The sequence below is a fragment of the Phalacrocorax carbo genome, chromosome 9 (genome assembly GCF_963921805.1).
Source record: "Phalacrocorax carbo chromosome 9, bPhaCar2.1, whole genome shotgun sequence".
Taxonomy (NCBI): Eukaryota; Metazoa; Chordata; class Aves; order Suliformes; family Phalacrocoracidae; genus Phalacrocorax; species Phalacrocorax carbo.
Genome location: NC_087521.1, coordinates 30305829 through 30331261, shown reverse-complemented (window position 1 = coordinate 30331261; position 25433 = coordinate 30305829). Strand labels below are relative to the sequence as shown.

Below are 25433 nucleotides of genomic sequence, written 5' to 3'. Positions count from 1 at the left end.
GCTTTTCTTGCAACTTGCAATTAAACTGTCGCGCAGGCGGGAGGCCGTGAGGCTCCGGGCACGGAGCTCCAGCGCTGGACACATCCAGAGGGGTAACCGAGACCCCCCGTTACCGCCCGTCACGGCTGGTTTGAGGGACGAGGACGCCCCGTTTGGGGGGGCGAGACCTGCAACCCGGGGAAGGGGTGGGTGGGCTTCCATCCGCCCCTCCGGCTCGGCGGGGGCCGGGAGAGGAGCGGGTGGGGGCAGCCCGGCAGCGGGGGTCCCGGGTGGGCGCTGCCCCGCGCCCCCGGGGGGGGGGGGGCTTCGCCGGCGGGTTGGGGGGCGGCGGAGGGGCCGGGCTTGCGGCACATGGGGAAGGGGCGCCGGCAGCGCCGGGCCGGGCCGCGGCCCCGCCGCCTCCCCGGCGGCATGGGAGGAGAGGGGAGCGCGGCAGGGAGCCGCCCGCCGGGCCCCGGCATTGGCGGCGGCGCAGCAGCGCTGGCAGCGGCGGGGCCGGGAGCCGCCGGCCGCCGAGGGGAGGGGTCCGGCTCCGTGCGGTCGCGGCGGAGCCGGCGCTGCGGCAGCAGCAGGCGCGGCGGGGCGGAAGTCCTTTGTTGCAGCCGCGGCGGCAGCAGCAGCAGCAGCAGCAGCGGCGGGAGCGGCGCGGGCGGCTCCCCCCTCGGCGGCCGCCGCCTCTCCCCGCGCCGCGGGTAAGCGGGGCTGCGCGACCCTCCGCGCCCCGGCCCCGCCGGGGACCGCCGCCGGGCGCTGGGGAGGTGGGAGGCAGAGGGGAGGCGCGGGGGGGGGGGGGGGGGGCGGCGTGGCGGCGGCGGCGGCCGCAGCTCCGCCGGCGGCGGGAGGTGGGAAGTGCGGAGAGGCGCCGGCCGCGGCATGGCCCGGCGCGCGCGGTGCGGGGCGGCCCGCCATAGTGGCGCGGGCCGTGTGCTGTGTGTGCGGGGGGGGGGGGGGGGGGGGGAGGGAAGCGGCAGTGCCAGGTAGGGGCTTTCCAGGCGCCGCCGGTTCCTTGGCGAGCGTCCGCCGCCGCGGTGACCTTGCGCCCGGCGGCCTGGCGCGGCGCGGCGCCGCCCCGGGGTACGCGGGGGCCGAGCGGCGGCGGCGGCGCGGCGGGCCCGGCGCGGTTCTCCCGGGGCGGCGGGGGCCGCGCTCCACCTGCGGGGCGGCGGGGGCGGGCGGCGGCGGGGCCCCGCGGAAGCGGGCGGGGGGATGCTGCGCCGCTTGGCGGGGCGCCGGCGCCGAGAACCGAGAGGCGGCCTAGGGAGGCGCGGCGGCGTGAGGCGAGGACGGGGACCGCGCTGCCCTAGTTACTCCCGGGCTTAAAGTCACGTTAAACATCCCGAGCGCCGTTATCGCCGCCCTGCCCCGTCCCCCGTCCCCGTCCCCCCCCCGCCCCCAGCAGGCCCGCGATCCGAGCGCTGCGGTCTTTTTTTCTTAAAAAAAAAAAAACAAAAACCACAACCAAACCCCTCAGAACTTCGAGTGAGTTGCAGCAGTTTAGCGAAAAACCGAGCTGCAGCCTGGAGGGAACGCTCCACCCTGCCAGGCAGGAGACTTGGGTTTCACTCGGGGCTGGCAGTGCACAGGATCGCCTCGGAGGCGGCTGGAAAGGAAGGGGAATAGTTTTGTCACATAAAAACAAGCCCTGTGTTGCTCTGGGAGTGGTGTCGAAAGTCTCGTTCCTCAAAGGACTCCTCTTTTTTTCTCGGATAGAAAGGTAGTAAAAAGAGTAGAGGAAAGGGGACTGAAAACGCTGTGCTTTTGGGGCCAGGGTTTTATTCCTTTCTTTTTTTTCAGGATTTTTTCTAGCTCACATTCTCAAGTTTGGCCTGTTTGTTGGCTGATAGACAAACACCGGTTCTTCTTGACACGTAGGCATTGGTAAACGGATAGCACGGGTTGGATGCTGTTTAATATTTGGATATTTACTGCCAGATTATGTCATTTGCTTGCATTATTTCCTTTGCACTAGAGTATCGCAAGGTACAGCACATACTGCAAAATTATCCCGGGCTGCAACAGTGTGGTGTTCCTTAGGCATTTAATTACATTAAACAAACATTCCTTTAATTAAAGGTGTTTGTTTAACATTCCTCATTACAGCTCTTGGAAAAACCCACACAGCAGCCGTGAGCAGGGGGGATGCGGGCTTCTCATTTTTACTGAATTACAACTTAAGCTTTCATGGCGAGCGGGGGAGAGGCGTTGAGACCATATGGCCGTAGGGAAAACCGGCCAAATGCGAACAGTTGCATCGCTGGCAGAGATTTTGCTAGGCAGCAGCATAGCACGTTGACAAGATTGTGGAGAGGTTTTTGGATGACTGACCAGAAAACCTGAGGAGTAACAAGTCGCATTAGTTGCCCTCTGCTGCTGTTGGAGGTAGCAGGGAGCCAGCAGGCACTGGCGCAGAGCAGGGGGTTTGAATGGGTGAGGGGTGGCTGCAGGAGGATGTCAGTAAAGAGGACATGGGTTGGTGCTGCGTAGGAAGCTCGGAGGAGTAACAGAAGCCCCTTCTTCCTGGTAGCCGGAAAGTTTTATGTGGAATAAGATCACAGGCTTAACAGATGCTTGAGCTCTGCTTGCACAAGTCTTTTCTTCATGCCATGTTGTCACTGGCACAGGAATTTGCAGCAATTAAGTTGAGAATTCTCATATCAACCAGTGATTTGGGTTTTTAGATGCTTTCTTACTTGAACGTGTGAGGTTAACTGATTCTTTCACAGATTTACATTGTTGCTGACAGTGGGGAGCCCTGAAAGTCCAAGATGGACAAAGCCTTAAGAGTTACTTTTCTGATGTGTAGAGGCAAAAGAGCTGCTCAGAATTGAGATAATGAAAGTTTCCTGATAAAAATCCCAGTGTCCTTTCTCTTAGTTGTTACAGCTGGACCTCTCACCAGTGTCCTTCCGGGCCTCACACGCATGTAGCATGAGAAGCCCCATGTGCGTTTCTCTGTTTGACCAGTGGTTCCCCAGCGGTTGGGTTATCCTGCCCTGCCTCTGCTTGGGCGCATTGAACACCGTCACCCAAAGAGTTCTGCGGCAGACACAGTGTGTGGGCACAACAGCTGACATAATTTGCATGAAGACCATTTATATCCTCAAATTTGTCTGGTAATTTTTTCTTCATGCATGTTGTGCCATTGTAAAACTCTATAGAATTATCTGGCCGTTGCCTTTTTTCCTATGTTAAACCTGTTTCATTGGACAGAGACTGTGGTGGCTTGATTTTTTTTTTTATGTGCTGCAAGTAAAATGTGAAGCGTTTAAGACCAGAAGAAGTCAGTGAAGTCTGTAGTCTCACCTGTGCGTCGCAAGATACCGTGCTTCACTCGTGCATCCGGCAAGTTGTTACACCAAAGTACGACTTGTATTTAGCCCGGGATGCTTTCCTGGAAGGCACGTGCATCTTCATTTGAGGGCTTAAGAGATGGCTGAACCACCAACATCCCTCTTGAAGTTGAAAGTTAGGGTAACTGGGAGAGCCTAGATAAAAAGGCTCATCTTTCTGCTACAAGGCATAAATGGGGTGTCATAATCTTTTTCTCCACTAATTGTTTCTTTTAAACATACCATTACCATGTTGCCTGACAGCTTTTTACAACTGTAAAGGTCTCAGATAAAAGATAACTGTGACTTTCTATAGAAATCCTTTGTGGCTAGCGAATAACTTTAAAAAAAAAAACTACTGCATAAGCTCTCCATAGTACTTTTACCCCATAGGTCTGATCTAAAGTTGTTTGAAGTTGAGATGGGCCTTTAGTGCAAACTCTGTGATCTCAGTTTATTCACTCATGCTTCTCTGACACCTTATTCCTCGACTTCTGATGAGTGTTCTTGCCAAAGATTATTTAGTACTTCTTAACTAATTCCCAATTAGCAGCTGAGAATCATAACTTGCTAAATTTTGGCAGCTCTTTCTCATTTGGGGACGTGAATGCTGAATCAGCGGAGGATGGCCTGCTGAGGAGGGGATCGCATGGCTCCGACAGCTTGTGGTTGGGGGCTCTGGAGCATCCTACCTTTCCCTGGTTCAGGTCTCGCCCAGGTGTCAGCGAAAACTTGTTTCTGTACATTGGCCACAAGTTTGTTTAAAACAAGTTGATTCAGCCATCGGGATGTGTCTGAAGATCAGTATCTACATCAGTGGAAATGGCTTCACAGCTAGCATGCCTGAAGGGAGCTGATTGGAAGGGCTGTGGGAGGAGGATAAATTATACCTTCGGTCCTTCATAGTCCGAATACTGGAGCTTAATTAGATTTTCCCTGGCAGTGCATGGAATTCCCGTAATTGTTTTAATTCACGATCAAGGCTACACTTGCAATGCAAACTGCATCTTATCCATACCTGCTGCTGCGGTGGACAGTGGTCACCTGGCCCCAAGTTCTTTGCCCTTTTTGCAATGTTTGTGTAGACTGGTGTACCTTTTTGGACTCCACAGTACCAGCGCAATCTCGGTGGCTCCCTCCTGAGTATGCCTAGATAAATGTTGTAGCCTGTCGACAGTTCTGTGGTCAACGCACTAGCTGAACGCCTGAACTTCTCAGGCATCATGCAGAGAATTTACATGTGTTGGGTAGGATATTCTTCTGAGCATCTAGATGCTGCCATTTAGGAATCCAGATTCTTTGGTGGATCTGACCCACAGAGGCAAAATAACTAGGGAGGAGAGCTCTTGGGGACCACACCAGCGTGGGATATGGTGTCAGACTGCAATGGGGAATTTGCTTTCTGCTGCCCACACGCTTGTTTCTTTGGATAACTGGGCGTTGTTTTCTTGAGGTTTTCCAGTCTCAGTTTCTATTAGCACCAAATTCTCTGCTCATTTATTATACTTTTGTCCAGCCTGCTCTTGGTTTCCAAAGAAAAGCAGCCAGTAACTAAGCATGTAAGCGCTCTGTTTTTGCCTGCTCAGCAGTGGAAATGCTGGGTTTTGAAAACCACCTACTAATTTTAGGAGCCGAAAGGCTCCTAAATTCTGAACCTTGTGGTACATCTTTTTTAAAGACAGAGAGTTAACAAAAGAACTTTACCAGTTCTTTGCTTGAGGACTTTTTTTACTACTTTAAAATTTTCTGAGATGTTTTAAACCTAAATGTGAGGAAATGACAAAAAACATGGAGCTATAGTAAATACCTGTGCACTCCTGTTAGCAGACTTATAAACAACATATTTCGTTAGTGTAATAGTGCAACTTATCTTGTTCATGGTAACATCAGAAGAGTAATAGTAATAGTATGTGTGTGGTGGCTCAAAAGAAAAGAAAAAAATCTGGTGGCTGAAAACCAGCCTGATTCAAAGCATGACAGTGTAAAAACAAACATTTACTAGGAAAATAAAATGTATATGGAGACTTTGAGTTTGCAAACAGGAGTGAAATTACCTGACTCAAGGATCTTCGCTTTTCGTTTTCATATCAGGTGCTTTCCTAGCATATTTTTTCAGAACACCTCTGCATTGTTCAGTATTGCTTACAGCATGGCCCGTTGCTGTGTTCACTGCACAAACCGATCATTGCTGAAGATGGAGTTATTTGTGTTCCTTGTGGACTTTTCCTGTGCTGTTTGTGACTATGGTGTTTGGGTTATTCATAAAGGCAGCGTGCTAGTCTGTCAGGCAAGCATCTGGCATTTCTCCTCTTTCTGAAATAAAAAAGAGTCAGAGAGGATCAGAAATACTTACAGATTTTGGATTGACAAACTTGCCTGCGTAAAGCTTTAATTTTTCAAGATACTCGGTGATTAATACATACAGAGGAAGCTCCCATGGGCCTCAGTTGCTGGTGGTGATGTCTCCCAGTGTGAAGAAATTGGACATCCAAGAAGTGCAAGCCAGACTTAAAAAAAACAACCAGCCAAACAAACAAAACCCAAACACAAGATTGAAATGATTTGTCCTGGCCCTGATGGCAATGGGACGCTGTTCATTGCTCTGACATTCTCCTTTTTGTCCCCCGGTCTCATTGACTTCAGATCTTCCAAATGCTCTGCCAGCTGAGCAGGGATCTTGTGTTGTTGCTGCTCAGATCCATCCCTGGACAGATCTAGAGGATGCTTTGAGTAAAGAAGGGAGCCTTTGGTAAGAGGAGGGCTGGAAGACTGTACTGCAATATATACATAAATGGCAGCTGAATTAATCCTCTGTTAATTACAGCATTTCTTGTGTATACACTTAACTTTGACACCTTGGGTTTTCTGTTAAAAAGGACCTGGTTTTATTCTAACGCCTGCTTTTCTTCCAAGGCAAAATTAGAAAATAGTTTGCAGTGTTGAACCACCCACATAGGTGATAAATGCAGATCTCTGCCATTTTAGCAACCAAAGTAACAAAATAATGGTCATTTTCTGAGAGCTTGCTCTTGATGGGAAGGATTTTGTCAGCAAGCCCGTGATATATTTGCTGGTGGTAAAGGGGTGGCAGAATTGGGAGTTCGGGGTTCAATTCCAGCTCTGATGGGGTGAATGCTCTAATTGTTTTCCACCCATTCCCCAGCAAATGCATGTCTACTTTTTTTACCCCTTCTGCCCTAGCCCCTGCAACTTGGTTCTTCCCAGCCCCTTGCCCAAGCACCTTCCCTCCATCATTTAGTCCCTCATTGCAGCCGTTTTTAATTCCCACTGCTGCTTCCTAATCCCAGTCCCCTCCTCTCAGCTCAGTACTCTACTCCCAGCCTGCCTCTCCCTGCCCTCCCGATTTCCAGAGGTTTTCCCTCCCTTATGGTTCCTGATCTCCCTATGGTTTCATTAAGTCTGCTCCTGGGTCTGGCTCTCATCAGCCAGAAGCGGGCGTCTTTTCCATCCAGCTGCCAGGAGGGATGCTAAAACCCAGCAGCGAGTTGTAGTGCAGAGCGATCTCCAGCAAGACCTGCTGCCAGTTCGTGACTTTGTGGAGGTGGCACATAGAATCAAAGAATCACAGAGTGGTTTGGGCTGGAAGGGACCTTTAAAGGCCATCTAGTCCAACCCCCCTGCAGTGAGCAGGGACATCTTCAACTAGACCAGGTTGCTCAGAGCCCCGTCCAACCTGGCCTTGGGTGTTTCCAGGGATGGGGCATCTACCACCTCTCTGGGCAACCTGGGCCTGTGTTTCACCTCCCTCATTCTAAAAAATTCCTTATATCTAGTCTAAATGTACCCTCTTGTAGTTCAAAACCATGGCGGAGCTCTGCGCGAAATGGGGGTGTTTACTGCGGGTGGGATGGCTCAGGCGGATCCCCACGTACAAAGGAGCTGCAGGAGGGTGAAATATTCTCAGTGAGGCTGTACTCTGAGATTTTAGTAACTAACAAAAGTCTTAAGTGTGAACAAACTGATAATTTTTATCTTCTCAAGCTTATAGCTTAGCCAAATTCATGCAGATTTGTATATTGTGACAACATATCCAAGACATAACACTTTCTCCCATACGAAGTCTCTTTTCAAAGGTTTTGAAAGAGAAACAAATTTTATTTTTAAAAGAAAAAGTAATAATTTACATATATGAAACCTTTTTTCTTAGCCTCATTTTTGGAACAGTTTTGGCTGAAATTTTCGGGGTGGGGTGGGGAAAATCAGATCAGTCCAAAGCAGACAATTCAGAAGGAAAGTTTTGCCTTTGCTGGTTGAAATGTGTCAAAGATTTAAATAGCCCAACACAGGCTCTCATAGTGGGAAGTGTTGGCAGCTGTAAATATATCGTTACGTACAGCAGGTTAATACAGCATCAAGAGGGAGAATGCCAGCACTTCTGTTAACATAAATAACTTCAAACATGCTCTATTTCTATACCTATGTGTAGTGCTACCGCAGTAGAGGCCGGGTACGTATGTGAGCACCTCGCTGTCCTGGTCGAGTGACCTCGTGCTCGGGGTTGTTTTTTTCCAGAGTGGTGGTAGGAGGTAGGCGTTGCCAGGGGGTCACTGTTGTGCATCAGGACAGTACTGAAAGCTCTGCAAGAGTTTCCCTGTCAAAAGGTGAAATATATTTCACCTTTTTCAAAGGAGGAGGAAACTTGGAAATGATGAGTTTGTGTGCTGTCACTCCAGTGGCTGCCAGATCATTCCCACCATGTGGAAATGCCCCGGTTTGTGGGTGTGAGCAGAGAGTTTGTGACCTTTTTAGGTACAGGCTTGCTGCTTGTACTTCTCTTCTGCTCTTGGAAGATACAATGGAGTACTTTTAGGGCACCAAAAAAGTTTAAATGAAAAAATCAAAACTTACCACTTTATGAGGATGAGATTAAAACCAGCTGTCCTCAGCCTTTTCTTGTCTTGATGGCAGTTCACACCAAGAGGCCAGTGGTGCCTGAGACTGCATCTTCTCGCTTTCTTGCTAGGGTTTCACTGTTATGATGTGGAAGTTGAAGTCCATTCTTTGTCATTATTCAGCTGCTGTTCTTAATACTGGATACAGGATACTGGATTGTATTTAAGTATCTAATGAACTACCTCAAATCCAAAACACTTTAGTGCTTGGAAGAATATGAAATGCCCTTTTATTATTACTTGATGTTGAGAGCTTTGCTGTTTTTCACAGAAACAACTGAATTCATCCGGTGACTTAGACAATAGTCAATCTTCTGCAGAAAAGACCTGAAGTTGTTTCAGAGATTCTCCTACTTTGAAAGCCACCCTTTTGCAAGTTAGTAAAAAAGCCATTAAATTAATTTAATGATGCAACAAGTTGTATTTCTGCAGTGGGCATCACTGGGCCAAACCAGTCAGAGAATTATTCTGGCAGGGTGCTCGCCTTGAGTTTTGGGTGTGGAGGATTGGGTTGAGAGCAGGGGAGCAGCTGCCATTCAGATGCTTATCATCAGCGTAGTTCGACCCAAATCTCAAAGTTCCTGCAGCCAGACGAGGTCTTGGGCTGGTGGTGATCCGTAAGTACTGCTTAGGGCAGCAGGGAATATTGCTGGGCGCGGTGAGCATGTTCTCATCTTGAGAGCTTGTATGCGTTTCTTCCATGGCAGTCCTTCATGGAATGTACAACAACGGTGACTTAACATTAGGTTTGCTACTTAACAAGCCAGGCAACACTTACGACTTGTGAATTCAACACTAATTGAGGAATTTAATTTCTCCACCTGTTTCCCAGCCTCTAGGAGAAGTAAGGGTTCAGGGGAATACAAGAAATATGGAGCTTTTTTGTATTTTGTTTAAATTTTGGACAGTTGAAAGAATGGTTGCAAATCATTCCATGCATTTCAGTGAGTCATAAAATGCCATTTAATATATGTTGTTAGCTAGCCTGTCCTTTATTTGTACAAATCTTTTATAGTTACTTGCATTGTTTGCAATAACCTTTCAAAATGTTAGGAACATTCATTACCGCTTTAGATTTTTCACTTCAGGCAGGGCGTTCTTTATACCTTCTTTCGGTTTGTCACCCCCCTGTGCAGTTAGTACAGATTACGTGTATCAGTAAAGGTTTTCCAAAGCGGGTAGTGACTAGCTGCTGGATCTGGCCACACTCGGTTAAGTTTATCTTCTGTAAATCAAACATGCACCTCCTGTGTACAATACATTTTTCTGAAGTTTTTGTTAACATAAACCATTGTGTTTTCTTCCTCTTTTCTCTTGAGGACAAAATTAGTCCTGTCACGTACAGCAACTTTCAGCACTCACAGACCTTTCCCTCTAGTATTTGTTGAGGCTTCATTTCACTGTGGCTCCACCCCTGGCTTGCTGTCCTTCACAGTGCTCCGTTGCTGAGTTTTTCTTTGACGGTCACCCATCTACATGCTTTGGTTATATTACAGCGCTCTGAACAAGTGGTTTTGAGAGCAGTTGGAGGCACGGCGTGCACCACTTCCTGCCTCTCTGCAGTCCGTGCGGCTGCTGTGCAGCTAGCCTGGTCACCATCTGCAGTGGGCTTGTACGTGGGATGTGCCATCACAGCCGGGCTACCCTCTGCTTCTGAGAATGCGTTTGAGTTTGCAGTTCTGGTTTGCAAGATGCCCTGCAGATAAGGTTGAGACCGTCCCTGAGCTGCCCTGAAGAGCAAAAAGCGTGTGGATGTAGCTTGTATGGATGTTCCACAGATAAATCATCTTAGTTTCCTTTAATGGGGAGGGAAAGACCAGTTTGAGCCTGGCCTGGTTTCCAGTATGTGTTGCATCATATGCCTGTTGGACTGACAGGTGAAAAAGGCAAGTTGAAACTGAAGAATGGTTTCTTACCGTCCGCTTACCTTGTATAGGTATTGTCCCGGGGCCATCTTACAGAGCTCTACCCTATGAAGTTTTTGAAGTTCTGCATTCAGAATTCATATCTGAAAATCTTGGCTGTAGGGCTTTGAGATATATTTGCTAATTTATATTCTAGCAGCGTTGTCCTGATTGACATGTGTGGTGGTTATGTTTATTAGTTTACTAGTCTTGTAAGTCTAGTGGTAAGAACGTGGAATTATGGATGTTTTCACTGGCATCAATAATCGTAGTAGTTACCAGCAAAGATCTCCACACAGGAAGCTGTACCACAAAGAGCGTGAGAATAGGGAGATACAGAGAAGGAAACGATGGCAATTCCTCCCGGTGTTTAAGTGCGTTTTGCTTTTTGCGCATATGATTTAACAGATCTCTTCTTCTTTATGCAGGGCTGTAATTGAAGTACAAGATGGCAAGAACCAGCCACAGCAACTATGTCCTTCAGCAGCTAAACAACCAAAGAGAGTGGGGCTTTCTGTGCGACTGCTGTATCGCTATTGATGATATTTATTTTCAAGCACATAAAGCAGTTCTTGCTGCATGCAGCTCCTATTTTAGGATGTTTTTTATGAACCATCAACACACTACGGCCCAGCTGAATCTAAGCAACATGAAGATTAGTGCTGAATGCTTTGATCTTATTTTACAGTTCATGTATTTAGGAAAAATTATGACAGCCCCTGCCAATTTTGAGCAATTTAAAGTGGCCATGAACTATTTACAGCTATATAATGTACCTGAATGTCTAGAAGATATACAGGATACAGACTCATCTAGTTTAAAATGTTCATCTTCTGCCTCTAGCACCCAGAATAGTAAAATGATATTTGGCGTGAGAATGTATGAAGACACGCTTGCTAGAAATGGCAGCGAAGCAAACAGGTGGGGCATGGAGCCGCCAAGTTCAACAGTAAATACGTCCCATAACAAAGAGCCTGATGAAGAAGCTTTGCAGCTAAGCAGCTTCCCTGAACAACTGTTTGATGTCTGCAAAAAAAGCACCACGTCCAAATTCTCTCACACAAAAGAGCGCGTGTCCCACTCACGCCGTTTTGGAAGAAGCTTCACCTGTGACAGCTGTGGATTTAGTTTTAGCTGTGAAAAGCTACTGGATGAGCACGTGTTAACGTGCACTAACAGGCATTCTTACCAAAGTGCCAGGTACTACAGTGCTGAAAAAATAGACTTTAATGAAAAGGACTCTACTTCTAAAATAATCTCCACACAAACAGAGAAATACAAGGGGGACTCGAGCCAAGCTGCAGACGATTCTTCATCTCCCGTATCAAACATCACAAGCAGAAAAAGCAGCACGGTTGCCTCCGAGACATCAGGTGAGGAAGGAAGTAGAGCCTCTGAGAGGAAGAGGATTATCATCAAGATGGAACCAGAGGACAATCCTGCAGATGAGCTGAAGGATTTTAATATTATTAAGGTGACAGATAAAGACTGCAACGAGTCTTCTGACAATGACGACCTAGATGATGAACAGGAAGAGCCGCTTTACAGATACTATGTTGAGGAGGAGATCAGAGAGAAGAGAAATGCTCGGAAGACTTTAAAACCCCGTTTATCCATGGATGAGGATGAAAGAAAGTGCTTGAAAGGTCCACGGCACCTTAACAGGAAGGCTCCTTCAGTGCAGGAAGATGTGGAGAACGCTCCCTGTGAACTTTGTGGGCTAACAATCACTGAGGAAGATTTGTCCTCTCATTATTTGTCCAAACACATAGAAAATATATGTGCTTGTGGCAAGTGTGGTCAAATACTGGTCAAAGGCAAGCAGTTACAAGACCATGCGCAGACCTGTGGAGAACCCCAGGATCTGACCATGAATGGTATCAGAAATTCTGAGGAGAAAATGGACTTAGAAGAAAACCCTGAGGAGCAGTCAGAAATAAGGGACATGATGTTTGCAGAGATGCTAGAGGACTTCAGGGAGAGTCATTTCCAAATGAACAGCCTTCAAAAAAAACAGTTATACAAGCATTCTGCCTGTCCTTTCCGATGCCCTAATTGCGGTCAGCGTTTCGAAACTGAAAACCTAGTGGTTGAACATATGTCAAACTGCCTGGAGCAAGATCTGTTCAAGAACTCCATGATGGAAGAGAATGAGAGGGATCACAGACGTAAGCATTTCTGCAATCTTTGTGGGAAAGGATTTTATCAGCGTTGCCACTTGCGGGAACACTATACCGTTCATACCAAGGAAAAACAGTTTGTTTGTCAGACATGTGGGAAGCAGTTCTTAAGAGAGCGCCAGTTGCGGCTCCACAATGATATGCACAAAGGCATGGCCAGGTATGTCTGTTCCATTTGTGATCAAGGAAACTTCCGAAAACATGACCATGTACGGCATATGATATCTCACTTATCAGCTGGAGAGACTATATGCCAGGTCTGCTTTCAGATATTCCCAAATAATGAGCAACTGGAGCAGCACATGGATGTTCATCTGTATACATGTGGAGTATGTGGAGCAAAGTTTAATTTGAGGAAAGATATGAGATCTCACTATAATGCCAAGCATTTGAAAAGAACATAAGTGTAAACATACTGTTAAAGCATTAAGTTGGCAGCAGAGAGAACACCAAAGCAAGGCATACAGTATAGTAGACAAAAATTGGAGAAAAAAAAAAAAAAGGAAATAAGTCTCTTTTTTATTTTTTTTTTTTAAGACCCTCCTAACCATAGGTGTCTATTTAGGCTCATTAAGTATATAGCTTTGAAAAGCATCATGTGTTTAATTATTACATTTTCACTGTTTCCTAATATCAGTTTCTGTTCTTAATTTTATTGTTTTACTAAGTAGATATAGAAATCATTATTTTTAAACTGTAGATTACAAGCACAATGTTACCCCTAACTGACTGCTATTAAACAGTTCTCGGATCCATGTCCGTAAGATGAGTGCTTTAATATTTCCACGTGTTGTTTCTTCATGTGAAAATTTTAGATCACAGCAATTAATGTGTAAGAACATAATTGTTCATAGTCCCCAAATTAATTTTCAAAATGAAAAACACCCAACCCCAATACCAAGAAATAATCCTTTGCTCTCTGACTCTGCTGTAAGGGCAGAGCTGGCTGTCCTGGTCCTCTGCTTCTTGGCTTTGTTGGAATGTGCATCCCAAGGGTTGAGAGCACGTAGGCTCAGTTAAACCTTGCAGACGTGGACTGGTGTGCAAAAAGGGAAAGGGAGGAATGACTGTTGGGGTAACCAAGGAGGTCCCGGCAGAGTGGTCATTTTTCAGACTTGAAGTCCTAGCAGAACTGTACAACTGACGTTGGCCTTTCGTTTTCTGTCTGTACCTACGTGGGCATATATATAACCTGCTTATACTGATATACAAGGGAAGAGTGGCTGTGGTGGATTGCTAGGAATGCAGAATGGCAATGTGCATTGAAGACTGCATTTCTCAGCCTAGCTGTAAATGGTGCCTTGCTGCTTCTGTTGGAAAGTTAAAAGTGGGATGGGTGTTAAGGTAGTCCCATTGCTTGGGCGGGGAGGGGAAGGGGAAGTGCGGCTCATGTGAACCTTAGCTTTTTTTGTTTCTTGTTTTCATGATACTTTCTGAATGTTCTGTTTTTCAACAAGAAAAGACTGCAGAGTTTGCTTAATAAATGTAAAGACATTTTATGCCTTTTAAGATTCTTTTCTGATTCTAGTATAGCCCTAATCTGCGTAGCTTGTCTCTTAATTTAATTGAATTTAAAAATCCTTCTGAGTACCAGCTGACATCAATTCAGTGAGGCAGTTTGGCCTTTGAGAGAATGACTGGCTTTGACTCTTAGGCACCAGCTGTCTAAACGTTTGTTAAGTGCGTGGTTTTTAATGGGGGGAGGAAAGGATCCTAATACGTAATTGTGGAGAAAATTATTAAAAAATGAAACCTAGCAGTACTTTCTCCCAGCAGATCTCCCTTTATCAAAGAGGGTAGTAATGCTGTTTCCCACTGAGCCGTGGAGGGAGGAAAGCAATTTAGATCAGCAGTTAAGGCAGTTGGACTCACTGATCGTCGCAGGTCCCTTCCAACTGAAATAATCTGTTCTATCACCTTACACGCCAGTGGTGGGGTTGAGAACAGGAGCTCAGGAGCTGAGGGGTCTAGTCCAGGGCTTTCACTCACTTGCCGCTCTTGGAGTTGAGTTTTGATCCCTTGTTGTTTCTTGGGGATTACGAGGGGTATTGAGCTTTTAATGATAGACTATTTAGAGAAATTAATACGGTTCAGAATCTCCACTATAACTATTTAAATTAGTAGGAGTTGCCTTGCATTTATTCATTTTTAAGTGTGCATTAGAATTTCTCTTGCTTGGTAGGTGTGTGCATTTCTGCAGTGATGGAGAAGGATGCTGCTGCCAGACCTCAGTCCTGAGCCGGCAGCTGGATCCCTGGGCACTGACTGCTTTGGGTGCAGTTCAGGCCTTTAGCATTTTGCCGTAACGGCTCAGTCCTGTGTTTTCTTGTATGATGCTGAAGCCAACCAAGTCCTGAATAACACTGGGGCCAAAAAGACCACAGACATGAATGCATTCCAGCATTTTGGTTAATTCAGGGCTTCCCTTTTCTTGGGATTTATTCCACATTCCCCATCCCAACCCAGACTGAAGCTCAGTGTGTAAGGGTTCAAAGAATAAGCAGGACAGGTATTTTAACACTTTTCAGCACTGGAATCAGTGCTAAGGTGATTATAAGGCTCTTTGAAAGACAAATATTTAACTATAATGATCATCTTAAAGATGAAGTAGTTGGTCAGGTGCTGTAGTGGAAGAGTTGGGGGGGTTAATACACTGCACACAGCAATTCTCTGACATGCAGGTTATCCCTTACAGTATCAGCTAAGGCTGGACTGGGAAAAGCAGCCAAGGGAAGTGAGGGAGAACTGGAGGGGGCTGGGGGAGTTGGCAGACGAGTCTTGTGGCGCGGGGCGAGCAGGAGTGAGAAGGCTGAGTGGGAGGGAGTGGTGAAGGCTGGGGGGTCAGGATTAGAGCTGTGCAGTGGGAAGCAAATCCCAAAGGTGGCAGGGAGGGGGTGGCTGGAGGAGCGTAGATGCCTGTGAGCATGACTTGGCTTGGCTGGGAGAGCTGTCGGCTTGGGTGATCAGCTCACTGCAGCACAAACTGGGAGCGCGGATTGTGTACCAAGTACAGCCAGTCCCTATGCTGGAAGGACTGCGGTGGCACAGCAAAGCCTAGATTAAAGACCTTGTTGAAAAGGAGGAGGTGACCTCTGTGAACTAAGAGATCATTCCTGAATACAGTGAAGGGCTAAGGGTGATTTATGGAGACTCCTGCTCAGGGTCAGGAGCCCTTGTTTACAATGGATTGGTCTGAACTTGACCCAAAAAAGTTTCATAAAAAAAGTTACTTCCTAGTGTAAGTAGACCTGCCAACTACAGAAGTTAAATGGAGGAACTGGGAATGCTGGTATTTATGTGTACTATCTAACTTTATAAACACCCTGCAATACCTTTTTTTTTCACGTTATAAGCTGTGTTGTAGTAGCCTTTCAAAGGAAAGTTTGTTAAGCCTTTCCAGTTGAACTTGAATTAATGTTTTATCCTGTCCTTGTGAAACAAAACCCAGTGCTTTAGAGTTCACGTGTGTGAACGTCCAGACCAAGGCTCAAAAAGAGCATGAATTGCACTGCAGGGGAGCTTAAGAGTGGATCTACTTGTATGTAGGCAGAGAAAACCAGAATGACTGAAGTAGCCCGAAAAGTGATCCAGGGGAGTACAGGAGAACAAATCAAAGGTACTAAGGCATAAACAAGACAGCCTGGCTTGCAGGTAGATGGGGACAGTGTTTATGGTGATGTGTAAAAGCATGCAGGGAACAGCCTGGGACTACGGAAGTAAAGGCCTGGAGTGACAGGAGGAATTTGGCTGCTGTCAGCAGGGAGAAGGGGTGGGTGCTGAGGCGGCCTGGGCCTGGTCACCCCTGAGGACAGGGGTGTTCTCCCCAGAGGGGACAACATCCGCAGGAGAGTGAAGTGATGGTGTTTCAGTGCTTCTGCCATGATAAAAGTTACTGTGGAGTGGAACGAAAGCAGGCCTGAAAAAAAACCAATTGTAGTTATGATATCCTAGAAGTCTTGCTGTTACTTGGAAGATAGTGAAGGGGGTACAAAAATACTTCATTTAGAGTACTGTTTCCTCCAGAAAACTTGTGCTTCTCAGTCATCATAACATAGTTTGTTTGCATCTCCTTACTGCGCTACATGGACTGGTAGGGTGTAAAAGCACTTAAGGGTCTTTAAGAGCGAAGGTGTAAGCCTAACCCCATTGCACAAGGTGTAGCCAGAACAATGGATGCTCTGACTTACATTTTTAAGTGATTTGCTATTCCTGTTTATGGAGGACCTCTCTCTGTTCTGTTGTTTTCTTGATTGTTGGTAGTGGTGTGGGCTGCAACCCTGAAAATAATTTATTTATAAGTCACCAGCCTAGCTCTTAGCTTTCAGCACTTACTGAAGGTTAAAAAGAGGGAATTAATGAAGGCCTGGAATGAGCTTTAAAATATCAAAAAAGCTCTCGAGATTCTTTTTCAGTTTCAGAGGAGATGTTTCAAATGTTAAAAGATATATGTATACTTGTAAATGCTTATCGGCAACTTGTTAATTCAAAGAGTATTTACATTTGTGTATGATGATATTTGTAGCCAACAGGTCTCTGGAGAAATCTTGATTTTAATAGTTTAGAATATCACAGAATTCTACGAATTTATGCTTATATTAGGGGACTTCTCTATTTAATGTTTTAATTTAATGGAGAAAATGCAATTCAGCATATTTTTTATTGAAAGCAAAAGACGGAAACTGTACTGCCCTAGAGAATATATTAAAAATACATTGTTATAAAAGTGAATACTTGACTACACTATTGTATTTGAATGCTTTACTGCTAAACCATCGAGAGTATCTCGGCAATTGGTGAGGATGTAAGTTTGCTCCTGAAGGCAGTGCCACCTTGAGCCCTGGCAGCCCTGTCCTCCCCACCTAGTTTCAGCTCTCATATCCCATGTGTGCCACCCTCCCCATTGTCAAAAAGCACGTATTTATGTAGCTTCACAATGAACTGAATCAAACAACGGGCTTTTTTTTGTTCCCTGTGGGGCTATTTTTTGGCTGGACCAGTCCCTGCTGTGCTTCCCTCTCTGGCTCTATGTCAGATCTTGTGCTAGCACAATAGAAGGGGTGGCATGAGGGGAAGAAATGAGTGGCTGGGAGGGGGCTCGTTTGCTTAAATGAGCTGTGCCAGAACTCAAACCATGTCCCGAGCTTAACTCGGTCTCTATCTCCCCCAAGCATCCTCGTGGAAGCTGAACTCTTACATTCATCTCCCATTTCCTGATAAGGGAAAAAGGCAGCCCAGCCTCTTACATACAAATGAGAGACATCTATGCTATCTGCCGTTAGGAGAACTGGAAACCTTCCTGCATTCAGCTCATCCCTCAAATATGCTCTGGAGCTTTCTTAGTCTTTCTTGAAACAGATTATGTAGCACTGCACGCCACTGGGTTTGTGTGGTTGGTCTGGCCCAAGGCCAGGAACAAGCTGGGCCCTTTGTCTGGCTGAACACCAGGAATGGCTCCCACCTTCCTCTGGTCTTCGCGCCCTCCAGCTGTGGGCCCAGATGCAGCTGTGCTGCCGATGTGCTCAGCGGCTGGGCCCCCGCTCTCCTGATGCCCCGTGATCCTCACTGCTCAGAACGTGTGCTTTTCTGCGGGGAGACAGTCATCTCATTTTTGGTCTAATACTGAAAGCTTGGCGTGATTCCTTGCACAGGTTAAAGAGACACTGGCAGTATCTGTTACTATCCCTGTGTGCCTGCTTCTGACTTTTAAGTGCTTCCTAATCTGAAAGGGTTAAGAGTCAAATATTCTGACTTCCCTAATTCTCAGCTGGTTTGATGCTTGTCACAGACTTAAAGGCCTACAAGATGAAGCATGACTAATTTGACTTCATAAAGTCAACTGAAGGCTAGAAATTAGGAACATATTTTTAAAAGCTGACATTTCTGTAGTTTGTGGCTATAAACCAGTTTTCTGTGTTTTCTTCCAACTTCCAAAAAACTAAAATATTGCTGTGCGGTATATCCTTGAGACGTGTTAGTAGGCTGAGATTTTGAAGGGGAAAGATGCCAAAAAACAGGACACATTTTATAAATTGTCTTCTGCCACTTCTACGGTCACTTCTACAATTCTGGAATTAATTGTGATTTTATTTTGTCATGCAGAAAGACAAATCTTAATTTGTTACAGGGCAGCAGAGCTCATGACTCGGGAGTCAGTTCATCATGACTATAAATATTCAGCCCTGAAACAAACAGCCCATGTTCCTTTTCATGGACTTGAATGACCAGTGCCAACTTTACAAGAGAAATGCTGTCAGATCTTTCTTTGCGTCATTTTTGCCCTCAAATGTCTTGTAGGTTTTTGGTTTGTTTGTTTGGTTGTTTTTTTTAAAATTTAAGTTGTAGGAAAACAATATTGTGCATCATGCTTTTAGAGAAACTTTTCAGTAATCTGTGCACATTCCCTATATAAAAGTAGTTGAAAATATGTTTTTAAAGTTTTGCATTAATGTATTCAAGTGAACGCAACAAAATCATTAGATGAGAGTTTGGCAGATAGTCCAAGGCCAGATTTTGACTGTCTGTTTTGTGTAGCTTGCATGGCACACCTCACCCCAGGAACCTAGAATTTCAGAAGTGGTCAGTATCTTTGATTCTTTGTGAGAAAATGAAAGGGTTTAGTCCTTTCCTGTGCCTTCTGGCCTACTAAAATGATAGTAAATCTTGCTGCAGCTGGGACCACAAAAATAATGCTGCATCTAGCATTTCCTATGGGAGAAAAAAAAAATTGCCCTTTCAGAGCTGTTCAAGAACTTTACTTCCTTCTGACGTGGTCCTGATGCCGCTATTGTTTTTATTCAAACTCAACTGTGATTTACGTCAATGAGATTTTGGGGTGTACTTTTTCTTTTTGCTCGCAAGTAAGAGATGATCTCAGATAAGTGTGTCTTGTGGTTCTGTAGACACCTGAAGACTCTTGACAGGGAATGAGAAGAGAGCATTCCTTAAAGGCCTCCAAATCCTGGAAGCTGGGTGGATTGTGGGAAGTCCACTGGAAATGGGGACTGTCTGCAAATGCTTGGTTTCTCAACCTGTCTGTCAGGCAAAGTGCCACCAGTGTCAGCAATTGCCAAGGTCTCTGCAGCAGCAGCAGTGTTGCCTACATGAAAGGTGCAAATCTCAGGCTTTCCCCATCTCTTCTCCCCCATCTCCTCTGATGACAAGGTTACTATTTTAAAAATTCATCCTTTTGGCTCTTCTGATTGCCTTCTGGTTTTTTTTGAAATGGGAAGACGTGCTTTCTTCCTGTTTGAAAGCAATAACTAGGGCTAAGAACTTGCCTTTTTTAATAGTTCTCACATTTTCAGTTGAACCTACACAACTCAGTAATACCTATTCTCTCCTTTTTTAGGTAACCATCCCACTACATTGGGGATGGTCACCAGAGGGACTTCTGCTTCTGACTCCCCAGAAAATGAATGGGAGAAATAATATACTGTCCTTCTCTCCATGGCAAAAGCCCCAAGACCGTGAAAGTTTGTGGAAATGCAGATACGCTGGCTAAAAATAGAGTTTGCTGAATACCATAGATTACTTCTGGTTTTGGCAATAGATACACCAGACTTCTGGTATCGCTTATGCTCCTTCCTTTTACACAAGTCATCGTTAAAACATTTATTCAGGATGCTAAAGATGGAGCCTGTGTTTCCTCCCTGCCTATGGGGTTCCAAGTGGTACCTACTGGTACCAGTCCCAACTACGAAACTACTGAGGTTCTGGTTTCTAGCTGTGGATTATTTAATTATTTATACAAAGTTAAAACATTTTAAGAGATGCAACCTAGATTATCCCTCCTTCAGGAAAAGGCTAGATATACTAGTATTGTAGAACGAGGAAATACAGGGTAGGATCCCTTGGAACTGATGAAGAAATTGTCTTAGTATGACCCACAGCCCAGGAGAGAGCTCGGATCTCTGAGCTGTATTGCTATCAAGTAGATGAAATATCATTTGTGTACACTTACAACTGCTGTAAAACATGACACTGGCACAGTCTGCATGCCTGGAAATATGAGGATTAGCCCCACCTAGTCTGCTTTCAGATGGGGTTGTGTTTCACTTAGATTTTACTGGCTGTTGCTAACATGGTCGGTTCTGCCAGAAGAGACAGAGGTGTGATGAACAGTAACTTAAAAATAAGTCAATTAAGACACAAGCAATCTTACAGTAATTGTTGCAGTTCTTTCAGCTTTAGCTTGCTGTGAAAAGAGTTAAATAGTTCAAAGGCAGTTTCCTTTGGAGAATGTTTATTTGATCAAGTTCAGTGTGGCTTAGACCCCAAATAGAAATACGAGCTTCAAACAGAGCACTACTATGAAAGCAGGAATAGTCTGTGGCCTTCCAGACCTCACAAGCTATGTTGGGTTGTTACACAGAGTCAAAACAAAGATGTCCCTTAAAACACATATACATTAACTCAGTGTCTTTCACAACACCATGATCTTTAATCTCAGATCTGCTTTTCTCCCCAGTCATTGGGGTTGGGCCAAAGGCACTGAGATCCTGGATGAACTATAGACTTCTCAGTAAAAAGCATAGATGGTACGATTGGACCATCAAGCTGCTTAGATCATTAGAGAATGGGCATTGAGTGCTACTGCTCCTATTTACAAAACTTGAAGTACTACATCCTTTGGATTTTGGAATAGTGTTTCTTTGCTTCTTGATTCCCTTTACACTGCAGAAAGCAGGGTGAGGAAGAACCCAGTGGGTGCTTCTCTTTTAAATGGAGCCTGGAATATATTGTTAGCTGGGGTGTTGGATTTTGGGGTTTTTTTCAGGTCATGAGCTGGCTGAATCTCCAGATTTATAATAAATGTGCTATGCATTAAAAAAGCATTATTAATACATTAATTTGAGCTACGCCAAGTTCAACCACTTAATATAACAGCCAAACCTATGTAGATGCTCTTAGTACAGGAACCTGATATCATGCCAGATCTGGAGAATTATCTTTGATCTATCTCCAGATCCTTCTTTTATTTGTAAACATCCAGCTAATCACAGACTTCCTCTGACTTTTATGAAGTGGAGGAAACTGCATCCTTCGTAACATCTCTGGAGTGCTTTAACTTTGCAGATGTTCATGGATTTGTGGGATGGGGAGGTATGAGCTCCATCTGGTGGCCAACTGGAAGCATGCATATTTCGATTTAAAAGCTGAAAAGTTTCTACAGTTGAGCAGAGTTTACCGTGTGAAGAGCGAAACAGATCCTCTTGCAGCTGTGCATTCCTAAAACAACTTATGTTTTTAGGGTAGCTAGAGGATTTTAGAGGCTGGGAGGAAGACACAACATTTTACCTTGCATCTAGCTTACTGTGGGCTAAAAGCTATTACCAGCACCACACCACCGCAGCTGGCACTGATTAACAGTATTTTTGCAGTCTCATGGGGAAAAATGTAATTTAATATTCACAAGCAACCCACCTTCCCACACTCAGAGGTGGTCCCACACAGCACAGTCGGTGTATTTGAGGGTGGTGGTGTAAAGAAGCTCAGTCATGCCGCGTGAGCCGTGTATGATCTGCAAATAACAGAGATTGACTGGAAAATGCAGGATGGCAGCTTAAGAAACAGCAATGTTAAACACTGATGTTGCCTGGGGAAAAAATAATGTTCACATGCATACTGTAGTTAGAATATCTTTTTTTTCTGTCATTAGTTTACAAACAGAAAAGGCATTTCCTGACCTTTGAGCTAGTCAAATATGAGCTACTTGGAGATAACAGCATCAGTCCAATGAATTCCCCTCCAAGAGTCAAAGAATGCATTAGGTAGACAGAGGGACTTGATGCCAGAACCAGCAGTACGTTGTACATTTGCAGAAGACCTGCTTCCTCATGTTTGGATCGCCCTCCTGGCTTGAAACAAAAGCCGTTTGTCCCAGGTTGCTTCTTTGCCCACCATCAGGTACATGATGTGGCACAGAGGGCAGATAGAACACTGTTCTGGGCCTGGCGTAGGCTGTGAGGGCCTGGCTGCATGTCACATGGGGCATCCTATAGTGCTCACTGAAGTGTGATGCACCACTCCCAAGACTTTCCTCTCAAAGGTGTGCCAGGAAATTCAGCCCTGAGCTGGCCTTGAGGATGCTCTAGCAGGTAAGTAATGCAGACAGCTGATAAACCTGGCTTCATGTGCAGCCTTGAAGCCTTTCCTGCTCTGCAGTGTAGACACAACCACTTGGTCCAGGGCTGCCATGCTGTGCACAGAAACATCAAGTGTAAATTAGCCAGAAGCAGGATAATCATATACTTTGTACAATGTGATTTACATAGACAGAGAAAGAAGTCAGTGTACCAAGAAAAAAACCCAAGGATTGTCTTTAAAAGTTACATCCACATGTTTCCAATTTTTTGACTGTTTTATCAGATACAAAGCTGCTCATATTTTCATAAATCAGTTTGGTCAAAAGAGACTTACAGGAATTGTAAATATTTATATCCTTTATCCGCATTTAACCTAAAATAAGAATTTGGAGAGGGGTGTTAGGTAAATATATAACAGCGTCTCTGAGTTAGGCAAGGGCGGGGGGGAACCCCAAACAGAGGCAAATATGAAGCAGTAAGAAGTATTCCAGGGTGGGGGTGCTCCAAGCTATGAGACGTCCAGGCTGAGGGGAAATAATACTTGTGCAATTTTTTGAGAATCCACTAAGCCGAGCCATAAACCACTGCTGGAAAGTAACACATACAGTGTCAAAAATAACTTCTGGGAGGCTTGGGAAGTGAAGTTTTTCTTCAGCAAATCTTCAGGTGTTTTGAAAATGGAAGGCAAAGGAGAAGGAAACAAACGTTTCTGAAACAAGATCAAAACATTGTTATAGGTTGTGTTTTGGTGGGGTAGGGGTTGAAGGAAATGAATCATGTGGCTTTTAAACAGAGTTCCTGACTGTGGTGGGTGCTCTGAATATAACTGAAGGATGGGTATTTAGAGCAAAACCACACCATAGTGAGGTGGGAGGGACCACATCATGCTAGCAAATACAGTACTGGAGTGTGGGCTTCTGACTTTTAATATTTTTCTTGCATTTCTTTTCTGCATGGCAGTAGTGGAATAGGGACTTCTAAGCTTCTGAACAACTGAGAGAACCAGGTTTGAAGAAGACATGAGGAAGAACTGGTCGGCAAAGATTTCATAAAAACTCAGAACCGCTTGTGCCAGCTCTGAATTGGCACCACCTTTGCTTTTTTGACATACTGCAGCAGTCGCAAAAGGCACCAAAGCAGTCAAATTAGAACATGCAGTAAAAGTTGTTTTGGACTCTTCTCTGTATTATAAAACTTACTTTCTTGTGACTATTATTTACACCTGTTAAAAACAAATTTGAAGTCTCCTTTGATGGAGCAGACAGCCAAAAGAGGCAGATGCCAGGTGTTAAGGGCTGCTATTCACGTGCTGGAGTGCTCCTTTTCTGAAATGAAGCTTCTTAGAGTTTCTGTCAAAACTGTTTAGATTTTTTTAGTTCAAACATTAGAAGTGTATACTCATGAAAAAAAACTTATGTATTTTCAGACAGTTACAATGATAAACTATCAAGTGTTTAAAAAGAGAAAAAAATTAATCTGGAGGAGAAGGTGAAAAAAATCTTAAAAACTGAGGACTGAGGGTCCCTGAGGAAGGACAGGATGGTGAGAAAGATCCAGCTGACCTGATTCCCCCTGCTGCCATGATCATCATTTGCAAGCTGAAGAGGACCTCCCACGGAGCACAGTGCTTGTATGTGGAGAGTAAAGAAATGGTGCTCTGGTCTTATTACAAGAATGGTGAAAAAATTTTACCACAAAGGAGATGAGTAAATGTGAAATAATCTTCAGAGGGCACAGGGTGCACCTTGTTCTGGATCTAAGCCTCACAAAAGCTGGCTTGAAGAGAAGAATCAGGCATTCATGTTCAGATTGGAGCATTTTAGGAATCCTAATGTTTCCAGCTAAATTAGTGGGGGGAAAAAAAGCCTAACCAAAAAACCAACGAGGCAATAAATGCTTCAAATTAGGGCCAGCATGGATTTAAAAAAATATTAATTTCTTTTCCTTCCCCCAGACAACAGTGGATCAGATTGAGACACATAAGCAGACTAAACATGCTGATCTATATTCTGCTGTAGTTACGTATCTTACTAATTCTACTCATGACTATAAAAGGATGTTTCATTGTTCAGTATAACTGTTATCTCAAAAAGAGTCTGTCTATAATTTTATTTATAATTGGCATCATTTTCATTACTGTTGTTATGAAGTGTGTAAAATATTGTCTGTATTGCAGCTTGTATAGGGCATGTGTCTGTGCTTGCTTTACTCTTTTTGAGTTTATAAAGTTGCTATACAAATGCAAGAAAAGATGTTCAGATATCTTTGAATGTGGTTGCTTAATCTAATTACATAGGCCCAAACATTCAGCATATAGATGTTGAAGGTATAGGCTCTATTAACACATAACACCTTAAACATTAATATCGGCATTTAAAAAGCCTTCAGTGTGACACCGGAATGCCGACACTTCTGTCCCAGTGGCTGTGCTGGAGCAAAGGGGAAGACGGTGAATATCTGGGCAAAGCCAGATACCACTTGGGACTCTGCAGGGAGAAGGCATGACATAGCTGGGAAGTCTAATAGAAAATGGGATGTCCTTTCCATAGAGGACAGGAAAGATCTTCATGGTAGGACCACCAGAAAGCAGAGGAGAGACGGGAAATATGTTGATAGCATCACCTTAAGACAGGCCTTCAACAATATACTAAGCATAGGACATCTAGAACAGGCTGTGACTGTTCTGTAACTTGGCAATTATTTGTAGTCTGTGTAGAGAGTCAATGAAGACATTCCAGGTTAGTTTTCATCATCTTTAAAGCTTATTCTGTGCTTTGATGCAGTATCTTTAATAAACTATTCTTACAAATCTGCTTACTATTCTCATTTAATTCCATCTCATACCTGAGTTAATCACAGTCCCAGCAACAGGGTGAAGTTCCAGTTACTACCTGCTTCATCTGCTCCTGGGTTTTTCCCATTCTTCTGCTAAGAATGACATGAGAGAAAACTGAGATAAGTAAAAATCAAATAATCACAGGAATGAGAAAATAAGAGACATTTATAGCACTGCTACAGTTCA

The 25433-nt window shown here is 44.8% G+C and overlaps 1 protein-coding gene across 5 annotated transcripts; it reads left to right on the top strand.

Moving 5' to 3' along the window:
* Positions 1-25224, top strand: ZBTB1 (zinc finger and BTB domain containing 1). 5 transcript variants are annotated; one of them, XM_064460941.1, is made up of 3 exons: positions 330-692; positions 10575-12314; positions 23372-25224. In XM_064460941.1, the coding sequence occupies exons 2-3, from the start codon at positions 10595-10597 to the stop codon at positions 23380-23382; spliced, it is 1731 nt and encodes a 576-aa protein (XP_064317011.1). In that variant the 5' UTR covers positions 330-692; positions 10575-10594; the 3' UTR covers positions 23383-25224. The 5 variants fall into 5 exon arrangements, with proteins under 5 accessions (XP_064317009.1, XP_064317011.1, XP_064317010.1 ...); XM_064460940.1 differs by having other exon boundaries at positions 10575-12486; XM_064460939.1 differs by lacking the exons at positions 330-692; positions 23372-25224 and adding an exon at positions 1-92 and having other exon boundaries at positions 10575-13081.
* Positions 25225-25433: the final 209 nt, after the last annotated feature.